This window comes from Microcaecilia unicolor, chromosome 9, assembly GCF_901765095.1.
Source record: "Microcaecilia unicolor chromosome 9, aMicUni1.1, whole genome shotgun sequence".
NCBI lineage: Eukaryota > Metazoa > Chordata > Amphibia > Gymnophiona > Siphonopidae > Microcaecilia > Microcaecilia unicolor.
Genome location: NC_044039.1, coordinates 183,238,871 through 183,256,711, shown reverse-complemented (window position 1 = coordinate 183,256,711; position 17,841 = coordinate 183,238,871). Strand labels below are relative to the sequence as shown.

The 17,841-nt window shown below is 42.1% G+C and overlaps 1 protein-coding gene across 2 annotated transcripts in view; it reads right to left on the bottom strand.

Moving 5' to 3' along the window:
- Positions 1–17,841, bottom strand: part of JAG2 (jagged canonical Notch ligand 2) — a 328,883-nt gene that overhangs the window by 27,812 nt on the left and 283,230 nt on the right. For both annotated transcript variants that reach the window (XM_030213667.1, XM_030213668.1), the window contains 2 exons: positions 6,789–6,816; positions 3,917–4,002 (listed from right to left, as the gene is read on the bottom strand). In XM_030213667.1, the coding sequence (XP_030069527.1) occupies positions 3,917–4,002; positions 6,789–6,816 (114 nt within the window). The remainder of the gene's footprint in view (positions 1–3,916; positions 4,003–6,788; positions 6,817–17,841) is intronic.

Below are 17,841 nucleotides of genomic sequence, written 5' to 3'. Positions count from 1 at the left end.
GTCCATAAACCACTACTAAATGGACTTGGGAAAAATCCACAATTCCAGGAATAACATGTATAGAATGTTTGTACATTTGGGAAGCTTGCCAGGTGCCCTTGGCCTGGATTGGCTGCTGTCGTGGACAGGATGCTGGGCTCGATAGACTCTTGGCCTTTTCCCAGTGTGGCATTACTTATGTACTCAACAGGAATACACAAAGGGCTATGGAGCATCAAAAAGTACAAATAGCACTTAGCTGAACAATATCCTTGACCTTCACCAATCCTTTATCATCTGCTTCAATATAGTTGATCATCAAAATCCCGACAGGAAAACCCTGTTTCGCATCGCTGCTTCAGGATATAACTGTCCTGTTTTATGGCCAGTGCAAAATTCAAAACCAACCTTCGTATCAGCGCAATGGCAAGCACAACTCCCAATATCATCCATTCAGATCTCTGCATTGCACTATCTCCCTTAAAAAAAAAAAAATCTCTTTTTAGCGAAATTTCAATCTGATTGGCCAAGTCATGACAACATTTTGGTCTGCAAAGCGATCTGTGCCAGATGTAGATCAAGGCCACAAGAAATGTGACCGTTGCTCCGTATGCGCCACTATGATGGAGGACTCTGTCTTTATTCATGCTGGATCTGGGAAGAAGGGTGCAATGCACCATTCAGCTATTGTGATGAAGATCTATTTGATCCAATGCCCCTATGGTTTGATTTATATAGGTCAAACATCCAGAAGCCTGAAGGCAAGATGGAAGCACCACTGGTAGCCCATTGTAGATATGGACATGATTTTGACATATTGCGCTGCAGATTTTGGCAGATATTTGCGCCAACATGAGCAAAAAATGGATTTATTTCTTTGATACTGTGAAACCACGGGGTTTAAACGTGTCTGCCTCTTTTTAAGGGGAGGTAGTACAATGCAGATGTCTGACTGGATGATACTGGAGCATGCTTTTGCTGAAATGCCCTGTGGCAGGTCTTTTAATAAAGTTTTCTCTTCACACCTTTTCTTGAAGCCCACGAGCTATTTTTTGCTACAATTATTATTTTAAAACATCTCAGTAATCTTAGTGACTGAAATTAAGCTTGGTAGTAAGATCTAGAAGGGGGCCTGGGCATTAGCTTATATACAGGTCTTGTAAGAATCAAAGGCAAGGCTTAAAGTAGCCTACCAGCAGAAGGGGCAGTCTCGTCATAACAAGATTTTAGACATGTTTAAAAAGGGGTTGGACGGTTTCCTAAAGGACAAGTCCATAGACCGCAACTAAATGGACTTGAGAAAAATCCACAATTTCGGGAATAACTTGTATAAAATGTTTGTACATTTGGGTAGCTTGCCAGGTGCCCTTGACCTGGATTGGCTGCTGATGAGGACAGGATGCTGGGCTCGATGTACCTTTGGTCTTTTCCCAGTATGGCATTACTTATGTACTTATATGTTTACAACAGAAGGCAGTGGTGAGAAAAGGGTAGCAAGGTCAGCTACAAAACATGGGGAAGGGAAGGTAGTCTACAGGAATTCATATGCACATCTACCCAAAGCAAAAGAATCTCAAACTAGACCAACTGAGCCATTTTTCTCCTTACCTGCCTTCATTTACTATGCTACCATGAAACCAGTACACTGAATTGTAAAAAACAAATTACAACATACAAGACATTTCAATTTTCTGTTATCTTGGTTAGTGAGGAAGAGGAATCATGTGTGGAGTGGAGGAGAGGCCTAGTGGTTAGGGTGGTGGACTTTGGTCCTGGGGAACTGAGGAACTGAGTTCAATTCCCCACTTCAAGCACAGGCAGCTCCTTGTGACTCTGGGCAAGTCACTTAACCCTCCATTGCCCCATGTAAGCCGCATTGAGCCTGCCATGAGTGGGAAAGTGCGGGGTACAAATGTAACAAAAACATTAAAGGAAGATAATCTTCCTAGTCTTGGAAAAATGATACAAGATTTTTTGTGATGGAGGTACGACAACCACCATCACTTCTGAATCTCCTAGGCAAATTTTTCCAGAAAGAGGCTTAGTTATATCACCATCAGCTGGAAATATACATTCACCAAATGGATCTCCAACTGTTTACTAAATACATTCCAATAATTGGATTAAAATTCATATCATACAGGAAGAAGCAATGAAAATAATTTTATCAGACCTTAAAATCATGCATTAGAAGCTCTAGAATACTAACATGCTATTCCACCCCTCCCCCCAAAAAAACAAAAACAAACACAAAAAGCAAACACACACAACCTGGCAACACAGGCAGAATAAACTGAAGCAGTTGCAAAGGTCACCAAAAATCACTGTGCCACACAACCTCAACTCACTCCTATACCCCCTATACAGAGGCAGGCAACATTGATAGCTTCTAAAGTTACACCTGCAGAGACAACTCTATATTGCATATCTGCCCCACCACTTCTGACACAGTGCTAACACAATTCTGCCACACATTACATAACTACAGATGTAAAGCCATTTCTGTTTTTTTTAAAGTTCTTTTTATTACATTTTGTCATATAACAAACACATTGACATATCCACCATAGATCCCAAATCCATCTTACCCACCCACTCTATAATATATTATCCATTTCCCTTCTCTAAAAACAACCTTGTCCACACTCCTCCTACAAATCTATATTTGAAAGCATTTCCAAAGCTATGCTGGTGTGCTCTTTTTTTTTTTCCTGCAATAAAAGCAAATTTGCACGAAAAAGTGTGTCCTATCTAACATCGGTCTATAATACATTTTCTTTTTAAAGCCTTCATCGAACACAGACTAGAAGAGAGAATCTTGAAATGCTTAAGATCAGGTAAAAAATGCTACAAATATCTTATTTTAACCTGTCTTTTCTATATCTTGTGAAGACCTAAAGTGGAGAACAAAATCAAATAATATATAGCACACTACAAACTACAAAACAAAGCATAAACCCATGATATAATAAAAGCATAAATAAATCTGATGACAATTATACTGAATAAAATAAGCATCAGATTAACACTGAGTTCACCAAAGTATCCTCATTTTATAACTAGCAGGATGTTAGGAGATCTCTTAAAATGAGACTCATTCAACATTTGGGCTGAACCAGTCACCCAAGTGAACCAAAATAAGAGAAAGCCCACTCTCAAGATCCACAAATTGAACTGCAAATAAATGCATGAAGAGAGTACCTTATTGATCATTAGTCCATGTTGGCAAAACTAAATAATGGGGACCTTCATCTCTATAAGCCCTTAATAAAAAGGTAGGATATATATCTATATAGCATCTATCTCTATATAGAGAGCTATCTACCTACCTATATATTATATATACACACATACACATGTCATGTGAGCATTTTTAGGCTTATTCCCCAAGCCATTCTTCTAATGCGTGTCAAAATGAATAAAAGGACAGCATCACAATAAAATGCCTCCCATTACCTGAAAGGTGAGAGCAGCTCTAACCCTGATGGAATAATTCAATTAGAGCTTAGTCAAGATCGGGAGGCGGGGCTGGTGGTTGGGAGGCGGGGATAGTGCTGGACAGACTTGTACGGTCTGTGCCAGAGCCGGGGTTGGGAGGCAGGGCTGGGGAGGTGAGGATAGTGCTGGGCAGACTTATATGGTCTGTGCCTGTGCCAGAGCCGGTGGTTGGGAGGTAGGGCTGGTGGATGGGACGCGGGGATAGTGCGGGGCAGACTTATACAGTCTGTGCCCTGAAGAGCACAGGTACAAATCAAAGTAGGGTACACACAAAAAGCAGCAAATATGAGTTATCTTGTTGGGCAGACTGGATGGACCGTGCAGGTCTTTTTCTGCCGTCATCTACTATGTTACTATTTGTAAACAGATGGCCCAATGCCAACGTATGAAGTCACAAGGTCATAGACCTTCCTGTCCCTTTACCCTTACAGATACTTACTAATTCTGCAGTCTGGACCTGCAAAGCCTGGTGCGCACTCACAGCGAAACCAGTTCACACCATCAACACAGATGCCGCCATTGTAACTGTAAAAATAATAAACCTAATTACAATAGAAGTTCTCATAGTAGATCCACAAGTTCAGATATGCAAGCACCGATTTCCTTTCACACAATAGACTATTCAAATACAAATTCCTGTTGTCACTATTCATGTTATTTTCTCACTATAGCAGAACAGGGGGAAGAAAAAAACTATTTTTTTGTAAATATAAGCCACCAGTATTGTGAAAGCAGCTTCAGCTAGATTTCTTAAGAAAAAAAATGAGGTGGGGGGAGGGGAGAAGAGGACACTGACCCTTCTCTGCAGGTGTAACTAAAACAGGTTAGAAGTGAAGGAAGAATGTGCTTTAGCCAGGGGTGTAGCCAGACACCCAATTTTGGGTGGGCCTGGGCCCAAGATGGGTGGGCAGAAGAGCTCTGCCCTGTCCCACAAGTGATTTGGTCTCTCCCCCTCTTGCCTGCATGCCATATGGTTTCTCAAACATCCCCCTCCCCCGCATACCTTTTAAATAGCAGATTTTCATCGGCAGCGAGCAGCAACTAATATACACTGCTCATGTTGGCCCCACAGCCTTCCCTCTGATGCAACTTCCTTTTTACATCAGATGGAAGGCTGTGGGGCCAGTGCGAACAGTATGTATCAGTTGCTTCTCGCTGCTGTTTACAAGGTATGCAGGAGGAACAGTTGTTGGGAGTTTTCGGCTGGTGGGGCTTGGGCATCCCTGCCAGCCACATCATAGGTGTGCTACTACTGGATGGGCCTGAGCCCAAAGTGAGTGGGCCTGGGCCCACCCTTGGCTACACCACTGGCTTTAGCACTTAAAATAAATGAAGTTTGCCAACTTTTCAAAAGTCTTTCCCAGGGACCATTACTATTACTTCTATAGTACTTTTACTTTACGTTCTTTCAGTGACACGAAGTTTGAAACCAGAAGGCAGGACAATTACTTGAGAGGAGCAATAAAAACTAAAAAAACAGATACTCTCAAAATACCAGTAATTGCTCAAATAAAGTTTTAATATAAACTACAACACATCAAAGATGATCTCTTCTGTGGTATTTTAAATTTACACATATTTAGAAGGCTGCAACTTAGTCTTTTTTCTTTTTTAAATTAAATCATCCAGTACTGGACTAGAGGCTGAAGTGATCCAATCAGAAATAAATCACTTCTATCCTGCATCATCAGATCGTCAATCTACAGTCTCAAGTTTCAGCAGTCTGTCAATCCCTCATGAGCCCAAAGTCTGCATCTAAATTGTATAAACTCATGCAATCGTCAAAACCTAACCTATGTTCTGACCTTACTTCTGCATGGGAAAATGAGTTAAATGTCTCGCTGTCTAGCAAGGAGTGGGATCTTTTTTGGACAAAAACAATGTGCTCCTCCTTTTCTGCTGCTCTTCTACAGTCTACCTACTATATTGTCCATAAATCCCACTGGACGCCTGTAAAGCTTGCTAAAGTAAACCAAAGTACATCAAATTTATGTTGGTCATGTCAATCTGAAGTGGGTTCATTAGATCATTTGCTTTTTTTCTTGTTGTAACCTGCAGTCATACTGGCGTTCGGTTTGGGGCACCACTCAGAAGATACTTAAAATTCAAGATACTCTGTCCTTTAAGATACTGATCCTCAAGGCTTCAACTCCTGGCCTGCCAATTCCTCAAAAATATGCTAAATTAACTTAATGATTTCTCTTGCTCTTCATTGGAAAAATAATTAGCTTGTTTTGTTTCATGAATGGTGAAACCTGCTGTGTTCATACAGGCGATATGAGGAAATAGCAGACATAAGATTTGATCATATCTCGTCTTTTTATAAAGCATGGCCACTGCTAGATAGCTATGTAATCTTGTAAAAGGGAATTAACTTCCTAAAAGTATGTTGCATATACTGTTCTACTTTTTTACCAGCCCACTGTCACATTTATGTTTGGCTTTTTTTTTTCCTTTTCTTTTTCTCACTTCAATAATATATGCTGATGTATGTTTCTACAAGTACTGTACTGTTTTAAAATTAATAAAAAAAGAAATAAATCATTTCAAAGACATTTACATTTGTTTAATAATCCATATTATAGATACCTCTATAAAGAGAAACAGAGAGAAAAGCAGGCGCAGAAAAAAAAAGACAAATCAGTGACTACATCAGGTAACATTTTCCCCTTCTGTCTTATTCAAGGTGTGATGAGAAATGTTTAAAAAACACTGTTCTTTCCATTCTACCAAATTACTTTCAATGCTACTTTCCTGATTTATTAGAAGGCTGCTTGCACCTCTGTTTGTAAAATCGCTGGCATGTGACGTCTAGAGGCAGAGATGTCTGAACAGGGGGTCCTAGCTATAACAAATGTCGACTATTTATTCTGCACTAAGGGGCCCTTTTACAAGGCCTTAGAATCTGGGCTTAGCGCGTCTTAACATGGGACTTTCCTGCCCTGCATGCTAAGCCTAGATTCATGGCACTTTTTGAAAATATGTTGGAATTAGTGTGTAGTACCTGCAATAAGTTAATTTCATGCCTATATATATATATATATATATATATAGTGCTAAAGTGCAACTGAAATGTGGAAAAGATAAAATTTCCACTTTAACACGTTGTACGGAAGTACTCTCTTGTGCATTATGCGTGCGTTTCAACTTAATGCCCTATATTTAGAGCCCCTACATCTTTAAACAGTAAAAATGCAAATGAAAACACCCCATACCCGGATGCAAGTTAACCCTTGTATCAAAACATTAAGTTTCTTTAGAATATGCCTTATAACAAATAGACGTAACACAGTAGTAATTTTAGCCCTTACCATGGATGAGGGTTGCAATCATTGGTATCTATTAAAAAATAGAAATTCATATCAGTTTATTGATCTTTAAAAAAACACTCAAAACTTGGAATCTCAATAAGCTTTATAATTAAGGAACATGACTGAATCTGACAAATTAAAAGCAGAAACTGAATGAGACTGTCATCAAGATTTCACATGGTTTTATTTTACATTTGTTTCATAAGTTCAAATATGTATGTCAAAAAATAAAATCAGGTGGTTTTAAAAGGCTTTGCAGTTGCTGAAAAGGATAATTAGCTTTTATATCCAAAGAAAAGCAAACTGAATGACTTTTGAACCTCCTCCTCTGCTGGATCCAGCATGACAGAATGAAGGGCTGTGGGATGCCCGTAGACTGAGGGACAGAATCACCCATCTCCTCTCCTTTGTATTTTAAATTGACAGCTTTTTAGAGGGCATACAAAATTGTCCTTTATGGAGTGGGGGGGGGGAGTAGCCTAGTGGTTAGGGCAGCCAGGTTCAAAGCCTGCTGCTCCTCCTCCTTGTGATCTTAGAGGCCAATTCTCAGAACTCTCACAATACAGCCAACAGCACACAACCTATACTGCTGAAAGTGCAAAAGATAGCTCTCCAATGCTCCAGTGGCGTAGCTACAGGTGGGCCTGGGTGGGCTGGGGCCCACCCACTTAGGGCTCAGGCCCACCTAACAGTAGCACACGTTTAGCGGTAGCTAATGGGGATCCCAAGCTCTGCCAGCTGAAACTTCCCCCTGATGGTAACGAAAACGCTACTCTCCACGTTACTAGTACCTGCGCATGCTCAGTTTTCAGTGCATGCCTGCTGCAGATTGCCAAGGTGGAAAGAAGCGTTTTTCCACCAGCTGAGATAATTTTTTTGGTGGTGGGGGGAGGCGAGAACACTTATTGCCCACCCACTTCTTGCCTAGGCCCACCCAAAATCTGTTGTCTGGCTACGCCCCTGCAATGCTCAAAGGAAATTATATTCAAATTATATGTACATTGTAAAAGCAAAAGCAAGGGGGAGGAATGTGCAGGACACTTTCACGGTAAGTGCAGCTCTTGTGCACAAGTGCCAGGCAAACCCGACCATGCGCCACTCTTCTTGTGCCATTAAATATAAGCCTTTTTTCCCCCAATTTGGAAGGCTTATATTTAAGCACAGAAAAAAAAAAAAGAAAAAAAAAAAAAAGACGCCAATGTGTGCTTTCACTTTCGGATTTGCTTGGACTCGCACACATTTCTCTCAGTTCCAGCATTTACAAGCTTCATGGGCTTTCTTCCACTTCCAAAAGAAATCAAAGCCAGCAGATTTTAAACTGAATTGGAAATCAAGAAAACCTCTCTTGAAACCTTCCACCTCCAGCTTTGAGCTGGCATTTTTCCAGCAAAAAGAGCAAGGTTTGTTTGTGCATTTATATTAGTTCCAGGCTCAAACTGTTCTTTGAGCATTGAGAAGGCAATGCAAACAATGTCACTAGCATACATTTTGATGGTTTTAAAGGAGCATATCGCACAAGAAAATGTCCCTTTAGAAATCCACGTGAGATTTAAAGCTAAAATGAACCCATATGAATAAAGCATTTCCAAAGGGACTTTTCCTTGTGTGATCTGCTTTTTTCATACTGTCGCTTTGGATCTTGTGGATCACTTGCTCTGCTGTTTCCTTGGACATTAGCATACATTTGACTACATTTAAATACCCAGTGTACCCGAATGTAACTCACCTTAAGCTACTACTGAAAAAGGTGTGAGCAAAATCCAAATAAATAAATTCAAATACATTTTGCGGCCATCTCTGCCACATATGTTGTTACCTGTGCTAAAAGAGCATTCCACGTATTTTTAGGCATGCTATTCCTATGCACCAGCAGTAGGTTTTGAGAATTGGCTCATTAGAATGTACACCCTCCGAGGACAGGGAAATAGTTAGTGTACCTGAGATACTACTGAAAAAGGTGTGAGCTAAATCCAATTGTCTCCTCAAATTCAACCTCCAACAACTTTTTAAAAATTTGCTTTTTAGAGAGAACAATTGTTCGCCTTACACTTCAATATACAAGTCAAATGCAGTCTTACTCTGTAAATAGACATGTCCAACATATTTTACAGTTATCTATATAGAAGTATATAAGTACATAAGTAATGCCACACTGGGAAAAGATCAAGGGTCCATCGAGCCCAGCATCCTGTCCACGACAATGGCCAATCCAGGCCAAGGGTACCTGGCAAGCTTCCCAAAATGTACAAACATTCTATACATGTTATTCCTGAAATTGTGAATTTTTCCCAAGTCCATTTAGTAGTGGTTTATGGACTTGTCCTTTAGGAAACCGTCTAATCCCTTTTTAAAGTCTGTCAAGCTAACCGCCTTCACCACGTTCTCCGGCAACGAATTCCAGAGTTTAATTATGTGTTGGGTGAAGAAAAGTTCTCTCAGATTTGTTTTAAATTTACTACATTGTAGTTTCATCGCATGCCCCCTAGTCCTAGTATTTTTGGAAAGCGTGAACAGATGCTTCACATCCACCTGTTCCACTCTACTCATTATTTTGTATACCTCTATCATGTCTCCCCTCAGCTGTCTCTTCTCCAAGCTGAAAAGCCCTAGCCTCCTTAGTCTTTCTTCATAGGGAAGTCGTCCCATCCCCACACCTTTTCCAATTCTAATATATCTTTCTTGAGATGCGGCGACCAGAATTGAACACAATACTCAAGGTGCGGTCATATATAATACAATATGGGTGCCTATTAACTGACAGATTCTTTTGACCCACTGGTCACAAAAGTGGAATAGTTATTTTTATAAAAGATCTCTACATATAAAAGGCACCACCAACGTTCTAATGAAGCCTCCAGCCGGAAGTGTGAAGCGCCAGAGATATCCGGTTTCCCCATGAGTGTCTGCCCCACCCTCGCTCTGTCTGTAACACAAACAGTGAAGGAAACCAGCACAGCACGAAATCGCTCTCTCTGTAACAGTGAAGGACTCAGAGGGGGGAGGGGAGAGAGACGCCCTCACTCTGTCTGTAACACAAACACAGCACAGCAGGAAACTTAACACTGAAGGATTCCACTCGGATGGGGGAGGGGACAGACAACACAGGGGAAGGGAGAGAGGGCAGAGGGCAGGGACACACACTCCCACATGCACACTCTGAAGAAAACCTTGCTAGCCCCCGTTTCATTTGCATCAGAAACGGGGCTTTTTTTTTTTTTACTAATGTTTCCATAATTCAAGAAAGACAAGGCCACAATTTACCAACAGAAATTCCTCTTCTCAAATGAGAGTGAGAGGAAACCCATTTGGGTAATTATATAGGCAATTTCAGTGTGTTGAACAGCATTTTGCCCACTCAAAATAGGAATATATAAAATAAACACGGAAATGTAAGGAAAATTCAGCTCTTACTATCAACGGATATAGAATAAGGCATAGCCATGGGTGAGACTGGCACTTATGCATATCTTATGAAATACACACGTGTCAATTCTTACTGACACATACAAGAATAAAGTTATGGGGTTTGGCCGAAGCAGGAATTGACTTGGAATTCTCCATCAGAAATTTTAAGATAAAAAAAGTTCAACTGCAGCTCTGTAAACAACTGAAAATGTGGTTATTTGGTGCCTCTATTTAGAACTGCATTGTTTGGATACTTTTCATAGTATGGATAGATTTGGAAGGATTGGTAGATCGATTATTATGAAAAGTCATGTGCTTGGGGTTTTTACTATATAGGAGTTTTATGAATATAATAATTGTATGGTTGGGGGAGTTTTGACTATAATTGTTCTTTTTTTTATTGCAGCAGATTTATATTTGCATGTATTTTATTATGTTTATGTTCTTTTAAATTTTTGTAATCCACCTTGTACCACGTGCTTGCTAAGCAAAACAAATGCCATATTAAACTCAACTAAACTTGTAGGGCAACTTTTGGACGGAACACAGAACAAGAGTTTTTATAAAATAGGACTAATATATGCACCTGCAGAATCTGGGCACTGTGTAAGGAAAACTTACCTATAGCAAATGCTCTCCAAGGACAAGCAGAATAAATTGTCTTACACATAGGACTCATAGCTACAAGTTGCCTTTAATGAAAAAAAAAAAAATAAAAACCAAAAAGGATAGAAATTCGGCCCTCACCTGTTATGTTGTAAGGGCAAATAATATTTTAAGAACTGAACTATTATGTATTTTTAAAATTTTTTTGTTTAAGGCAGCCTGGAACTCCCTCCGAAGGGACACCACCTTGCAGTGGTGGAGGGGCTTCTGTGTTTCAATGACTCAGAGGGCTATGCTGAAGGGTTACCCATATCAGACAGGCCTCTCAGGAGAAAACAAAGAGTGTCCCAAACTGGGAGAGTGGTAAAATGGCGACCTGAAGTTCGTATGCCCAACGGCCCAGTTGCCCTCTGAAGTTTTGTCTTCTTTACGTAAATTTCCTCTCTGCAATTGCAGTTACCTTAACTGAGAGGAAGAGGACAACTGGTGGCCGATGGCCAGCATTTTGTCCCCTGAGCAGCAAGTGTGGGACCGCTACGTGACGAACTGCCCACAGATGAAAGGATTGGCGAGTCCTTTGATTAGCGCCGGCGAAGGAGCGTCGACGCTCTTGGACCTGGAAAAAACAACTCCACCCCTCCCGAATTATTCAACCACCGTGTCCAAAGGAGTGGAGGAGTGAGTTAGAGGCATATGCTGAAACAGAGGACGTTTACAGCAGAACCCGAATCGGCAGAACCACTCCTAAACACCTAAGAGAAATCAACTTGGAGTTTTTGGCTCCCGTGGAGGTTACATTGAAGGCGCTTTGGGACTTAATGGTGGAAGTAAATAATTTTGTTTTAGATATAATTTTATTAGAGAGTTACATGGACAATTAACTGAACCTTTTGAGAGTGAAAAATTGATATAACAAATGATTCTACACTAGCAAGAAGTGGTTATGATTTTGAAAATGATAGACCAGAAACTTTGAATAATAAAATGAACATTATTATAGATGATTAATATCGAGATTATTGTTTTTCCCAGAGTTCCGGGTATGACTCCTAAAGTTTTCCTCAGAAATATTTCCTCAATTATTACTTTAAAAGGAGTAAATGAAACCTGTGAAAACTGGTATTACTTTAATCAGTGGGATTTGAATTAGAGACTTAAGTATATGTATTGTTAAATAACTTCTGGTTTTTAAAAGAGAAAGAATGTAATCAGATCTATTATTTCTAACTAATATTGGACAATAAGTATGTTTTCAATGAAATGATTTGACTATACACCGTATTGGCCTTGAAGAAGTCAACCAGATGATCAATGTGGAATAATGAATTAGATGAGTAATATCTGGAGATAATCAGGTTAATACCACATTTCTTTTTCTGTTTACTGTTTAATTGATCTCCTTGTCTTGTTTCACTCTCCCTATTTAGTGGTCTAAGGAAGAGAATAGAATTACCTGACTGAAATAATTCCTATATAATACTTTCCTGTATTTCTGGTAAGTTGTTTTATCGCTTGTAAAAATTTAAATGGTTATAAAAAAAAAAAAAAAAAATAAGGCAGCCTGGAACTAATATAAATGGTCCTAGGGGAGTAGAATTCATGTTAGATGCCAGTTAGATTCCAAAGGTCTGTCTGGTCAAACCAACTTCTGCATCAGGAGTACTGTTCCAGAACAGCAATGAGATGTTGATGGGTGGACCGAGGACCACTGTTCTACAATTGGCAGTAAGCATGCTTCTTTATCATGCTTACATTTAGGTGCCACTTTATAGAACTGTCTCTTTAGTGTTAAAGTGGAACAACTACTAAGGCCTGGAACACATTCACCCTATGTGCTAAGACTGTAAACAAAAATAAGACCTTCCAGGTCAGGTATATCAGTTGGCATATACCTAATGGCTCAAAAGGCGCTTTTCATCAACTGTGTTGACTTGCTATGACACTGCAGGAGGCTTAATAGCAGGCTTCAATAGAAGCAAGTCTGCATAAAGTGAACTGAAGGCTGAGTAGAGATGGGTTTACCTTCTACCTGGTGATGATAGATGCCAATTCTATTAATATAAAACTCTAATACAGTTGATCTTAAGGCTCGACTGATAGATGTAGCGAATACTTACCTGCGGTAGGTATTCTCCAAGGACAACAGGCTTCATATTCTCACAAGTGAGGAATCTCTAGCATCCAGGCTCACCGAAAAAACAACCACTGATCAATTGGGCCTCGCAACAGCAAGGACATTATACAGATTGACCTGAAAGTATACACAAACTGAGTGAGAGTGTAGCCTGGAACAGAAGAAAAAGCCCCTAGGAGGGTGGAGTTGGATTCTAAAACCCAAACAGATTCTGCAACACTGTCTGCCCGAACAGACTGTTGCATCAGGTATCCTGCTTAAGCATGCAGTAGTGCGATGTGAATTGAATGTGTGGACTGATGACATCACAGGCTTGCAAGTTTCTTCAATGGAGGCTGACCTTAAGTGGGCTACCGATGTGGCCATGGCTCCGACATTATGAGCAGTGACATGACCCTCCAAGGCAAGCCCAGCCTGGGCATAAAGTGAAGGAAATGTAATCTGCTAACCAAACTGAAATGATTCTTTTGATCCCATCAGGAAACGCAACAAAACGCTGGGTGTCTGTGGGGCTTTGTCCGCTCCATGTAGTAGGCCAATGCCCTTTTGTATCCAAGGTGTGCAAGTTGCTTTTGCCAGGATGGACATGAGATTGGGGGAAGAATGTTGGCACGACAAGACTGGTTCAGATGGAACTCGGACACCACCTTTGGCAGGAACTTGGGGGTGTGTGTGGAGAACTACTCTGTTGTGATGGAACTTAGTATAAGGTGCATCCACTACTAAGAACTGAAGCTCACTGATCCTATGAGCTGAACAGCCACCAAAAAAAAAAAAGGATCTTCCAGGTCAAGTAGTTCAGATGGCAGGAATTCAGTGGCTCAAAAGGAGCTTTCATCAGCTGGGAGAGAACGACACAGATCCCATGATATTAGTGGAGGTTTGACAGGGGACTTTGATAAAAGCAAATCTCTAATGAAGCAAACAACTAAAGGCTGTCCAGAGGTGGGCTTACCTTCTACACGTTGATAAGCACTAATTCCACTAAGGTGAACCCTTATGGAGTTGGTCTTGAGACAAGACTGATAAGTGTAGAAGGTATTCAAGCAGGCCTGTGTAGGGCAAGTTAGGGGATCTAAGGCCTTGCTCCCACACCAGACGGCAAACCTCCTCCATTTAAAAGAGTAACACCTAAGTGGCTTGAAGAAACATGCCCTGACGGCATACTCAAAGCCACATCTGGACAGCTTCCTGACACAGAGGGCGAGATCTGGTGCCCCCCTGCTTGTTGGTGCAATACATTGCAACCTGATTGTCTGTTTGAATCAAGATTATTTGGTTGGACAGCTTATCTCTGAAAGCCTTCAGAGCGTTCCAGATCGCTCTTAATTCCAGGAGGTTGATCTGAAGACCTGTTTCCCAGAAGGACCAGGCTCCTTGAATGTGAAGTCCATCTACATGAGGTCCCCACCCTAGGAGGGATGAATCCGTCATCAGCCCTTTTTATGGCTGAGGAATTTGGAATGATCGTCCCATGGTCAAATTGGACTGGATTGTCCACCACTGAAGAGAATTTCGAAATTCGGTGGACAGATGGATCACATCCTCCAGATTCCCTGTAGCCTGATACCACTGGAAAGCTAGGATCCATTGAGCTGATCTCATATGAAGACATACCATAGGTGTTACATGCACTGTAGAGGCCATGTGCCCTAAACGTCTCAACATCTGCCAAGCTGTGATCTGCTAAGACGCTCAAACTGTGGACACCAGGGACAGAAAGTTGTCTGCTCTTGTCTCGGGAAGATAAGCCCTAGCTGTCTTTGTTTCCAGCAGTGCTCCAATGAACTCCAATTTTTGGACAGGAGTGAGATGGGCCTTGGAGTAATTTATTAAGAACCCTAGTAGCTCTAGCATCTGAATAGTCATTTGCATGGACTCCAGAGCACTGTCCTTCGAGGTGCTCTTCACCAGCCAATCGTCGAGATAAGGAAACACATGCACTCCCAATCTGCGTAGCGATGCTGCGACTACTGCTACACATTTTGTAAACACTCTGGGCGCAGACGCCAGGCCAAAGGGCAGTACATGGTACTGAAAGTGCTGTGTTCCCAGCTAAAATCGAAGATACTTCCTGTGAGCTGGAAGTATAGAGATGTGTGTGTAAGCATTTTTTAAGTCCAGACAGCATAGCCAATCGTTCTCCTGAATCATGGGAAGAAGGGAGCCCAGGGAAACCATCCTAAACTTTTCTCAGACTAGGAATTTGTTCAGGGCCCTTAGGTCTAGGATGGGAAGCATCCCCCCCATTTTCATTTGCACAAGGAAGTACCTGGAATAGAATCCCAGACCTTCTTCCCCTGGTGGAACAGGTTCAACCGCATGGGCCTCTAGATGGGCGGAGAGTTCCTCTGCAAGTACCTGCTTGTGCTGGGAGCTGTAAGAATGAGCTCCCGGTGGGCAATTTGGAGGTCTGGATTCCAGATTGAGGGTGTATCCTAACTGGACTATTTGATGAACCCACTGGTCAGAGGTTACTAACGAGAGGCCATCTTTGGTGAAAAAACATTAACCTCCCTCCAATCGGCAAGCCGTCTGGTATGGACACTTTTACTGTGGCTATGCTTAACTGGAGCCAGTCAAAAGCTCATCCCTTGCTTTTGCAAGGGAGCAGCAGGGGCTTTAGGTACACGCTGTTGATGAGAATAAGCACGCTGGGGCTGAGCCTGAGTAGGCTGTCGAGAAGCCGGAGTGTACCTACGCCTAGCATAGGAATAGGGAGCACTCCTCTTCCCTCCAAAAAACCTCCTAGATGAGGAGGTTGTAGCAGAAGGCGCCTGGGCAGGAGAGATAATCCATACCATCATTATGCTTCTTGATCTGGTCAACAAGATTCTCTACTTTTTCACCAAAAACTTTTTTTGTTTTTTTGTTGTGGCAAAATTCCGGTTCCCAGGCTGACGCGGATGTCGACCCAGGTGTGAGAATAAGCGACCTGCTTGTCCTCGGAGAATCATTGTTCCTTGATCTTGTTTGAGTTTTAGAAGAGTTTTTACCAGGAAAGCAATTGGATATACATACAGAAGCCCTTCCCCCTCCCTCCAATGAATGAGGAAAGCATCTGAGATTAGTCTGCAATGTGATCTTAGTCTAGAACAGAATTGAAGGACTGTGTTGTAATGAGTGGCACAAAAGATCTAATGAGGGGGTGCCCCACTCTTGAAAGATATTATGGACTACATCCTCATCTAGGAATCACTTGCGAGGATGCAGAATCTGCCTTGGTCTGTCTGAAAGACAATTTGGGGCCGATATTCAGACTGTGTGTTAGGACTTGAGTAGTGAGCCCTTGTGCCACGACTGAGCACGGTGGATGAAGAGCAGCGCTGCACTCAGTCAGGCGGCCGGACAACCCCTGGCTTCACCTGGGAAGCGACCACCGTTTCCCAGGAGTTGAGAGCCCCCAGATGCAGGTGGCCACCAGGACTTCGGGATCTGGATGGGGTTGGGCAGCCAATGACCTAGCTAGTGATAAAGGCGGGCGTAACTCAGCGGGTAGTCAGGTCCGGTCCAAAGGTCAAGGCAGGCAGCAACACAGCGGGTAGTCAGGTCCAGTCCAAGTAGTCAGGTATCAGCAGACAAGTAAGCAGTGAAACACACGATGCGAGCACCAAACCTCTATATAATCATAGAAGCCGAAGCAAAGATGGTGGCTCAGGCCAGCTCTTAAATAGGCCTCCAATCAGAGGGTCCTGGTCTCAGCTGTGAGGCAAGAGCTCCCATAGGGTACGCCCAAAAGAACTCAAGATGGCTGCCTCCTAGTGAGCTACCTAAGATGGCTGCTCCTCAAACGATCCTTCCAAGATGGCTGCCTTTCAGATGATCTTCCCAAGATGGTTGCTGCTCAGATGATCCTTCCAATATGGGCCATTTCCGGTGACCAGCATTAAATGTTTGGTTTATTTTTGGCTGATTTGAAGATAACCAGTAAAGTCTGAATATTAACACAGCTGGTTATCTTCAAACCGGCCAAAGATATTCTATGTATTCACGTGGCCAAATACAGCCACTAAAGTGAGATCCCACAACGCAACCAGAGGTTTGATAGGGAGCTTTGTCAACAACAAACCTGTCATAAAGCAAACAGTTAAAGGCTGTATGGAGATGGACTCGCTTCCTACATGCTGATAAGCACCAATTGCATTAAGATGAACCCTTACAGAATTGGTCTTTAAATCAGACTCAGAGCTGTAGGAGGTAAAGTAGTTTTTGTGCAGGGCAAGAGAAGGGTTCTAAGGCCTTGCTCTTACACCTGACGGCAAACCTTCTCCACCTAAAAGAGTAACACCTCTTAGTGAAAGCCCACAAGACATGGGAGACACCCTCAGGCAATTAGAGGGATTCAAGTTCCACATACTCAACATCCAAGTCACAAGGCCAGAGATTGGAGGTTGGGATGTAGAAGGAACTCATTTTGCATTATGAGGGTCGGAAAACAGTTCGATCTCCACGGATCTTCTGAAGACAACTCCAGAAGAAAAGGGAACAATATCTGTCATGGCCAATAAGGAGCAATATGTATCATGGTGCCTCAGTCTTGCCCAGTAAGAGGTATAGGAGGGTATGCATACAGAAGTCCTCTTCCCCAATGTAAGAGGAAGGCATCCGATGCTAGTCTGTCATGTGATCCAAGCCTGCAGCAGAACTGAGGGACCTTGTTGTTGAGTTGAGTGGCAAAAAGATCCACCGAGGGGGTGCCCCACTCTTGGAAGACCTTTCATGCTATGCCCATGTTCAGAGACCACTCAGACAGTTGCAATATTCTGCTGTCTGTCTGTCAGGCAGTTGTTCTTGCCAAGATATATGCCATGGAGACTCATCCCATGAAGGAGAGCCCACTGCACATATCTACCACTTCCCGACACAAGGGGTAGGATCCCATATCCTCCCCACTTGTTCACATAAAAC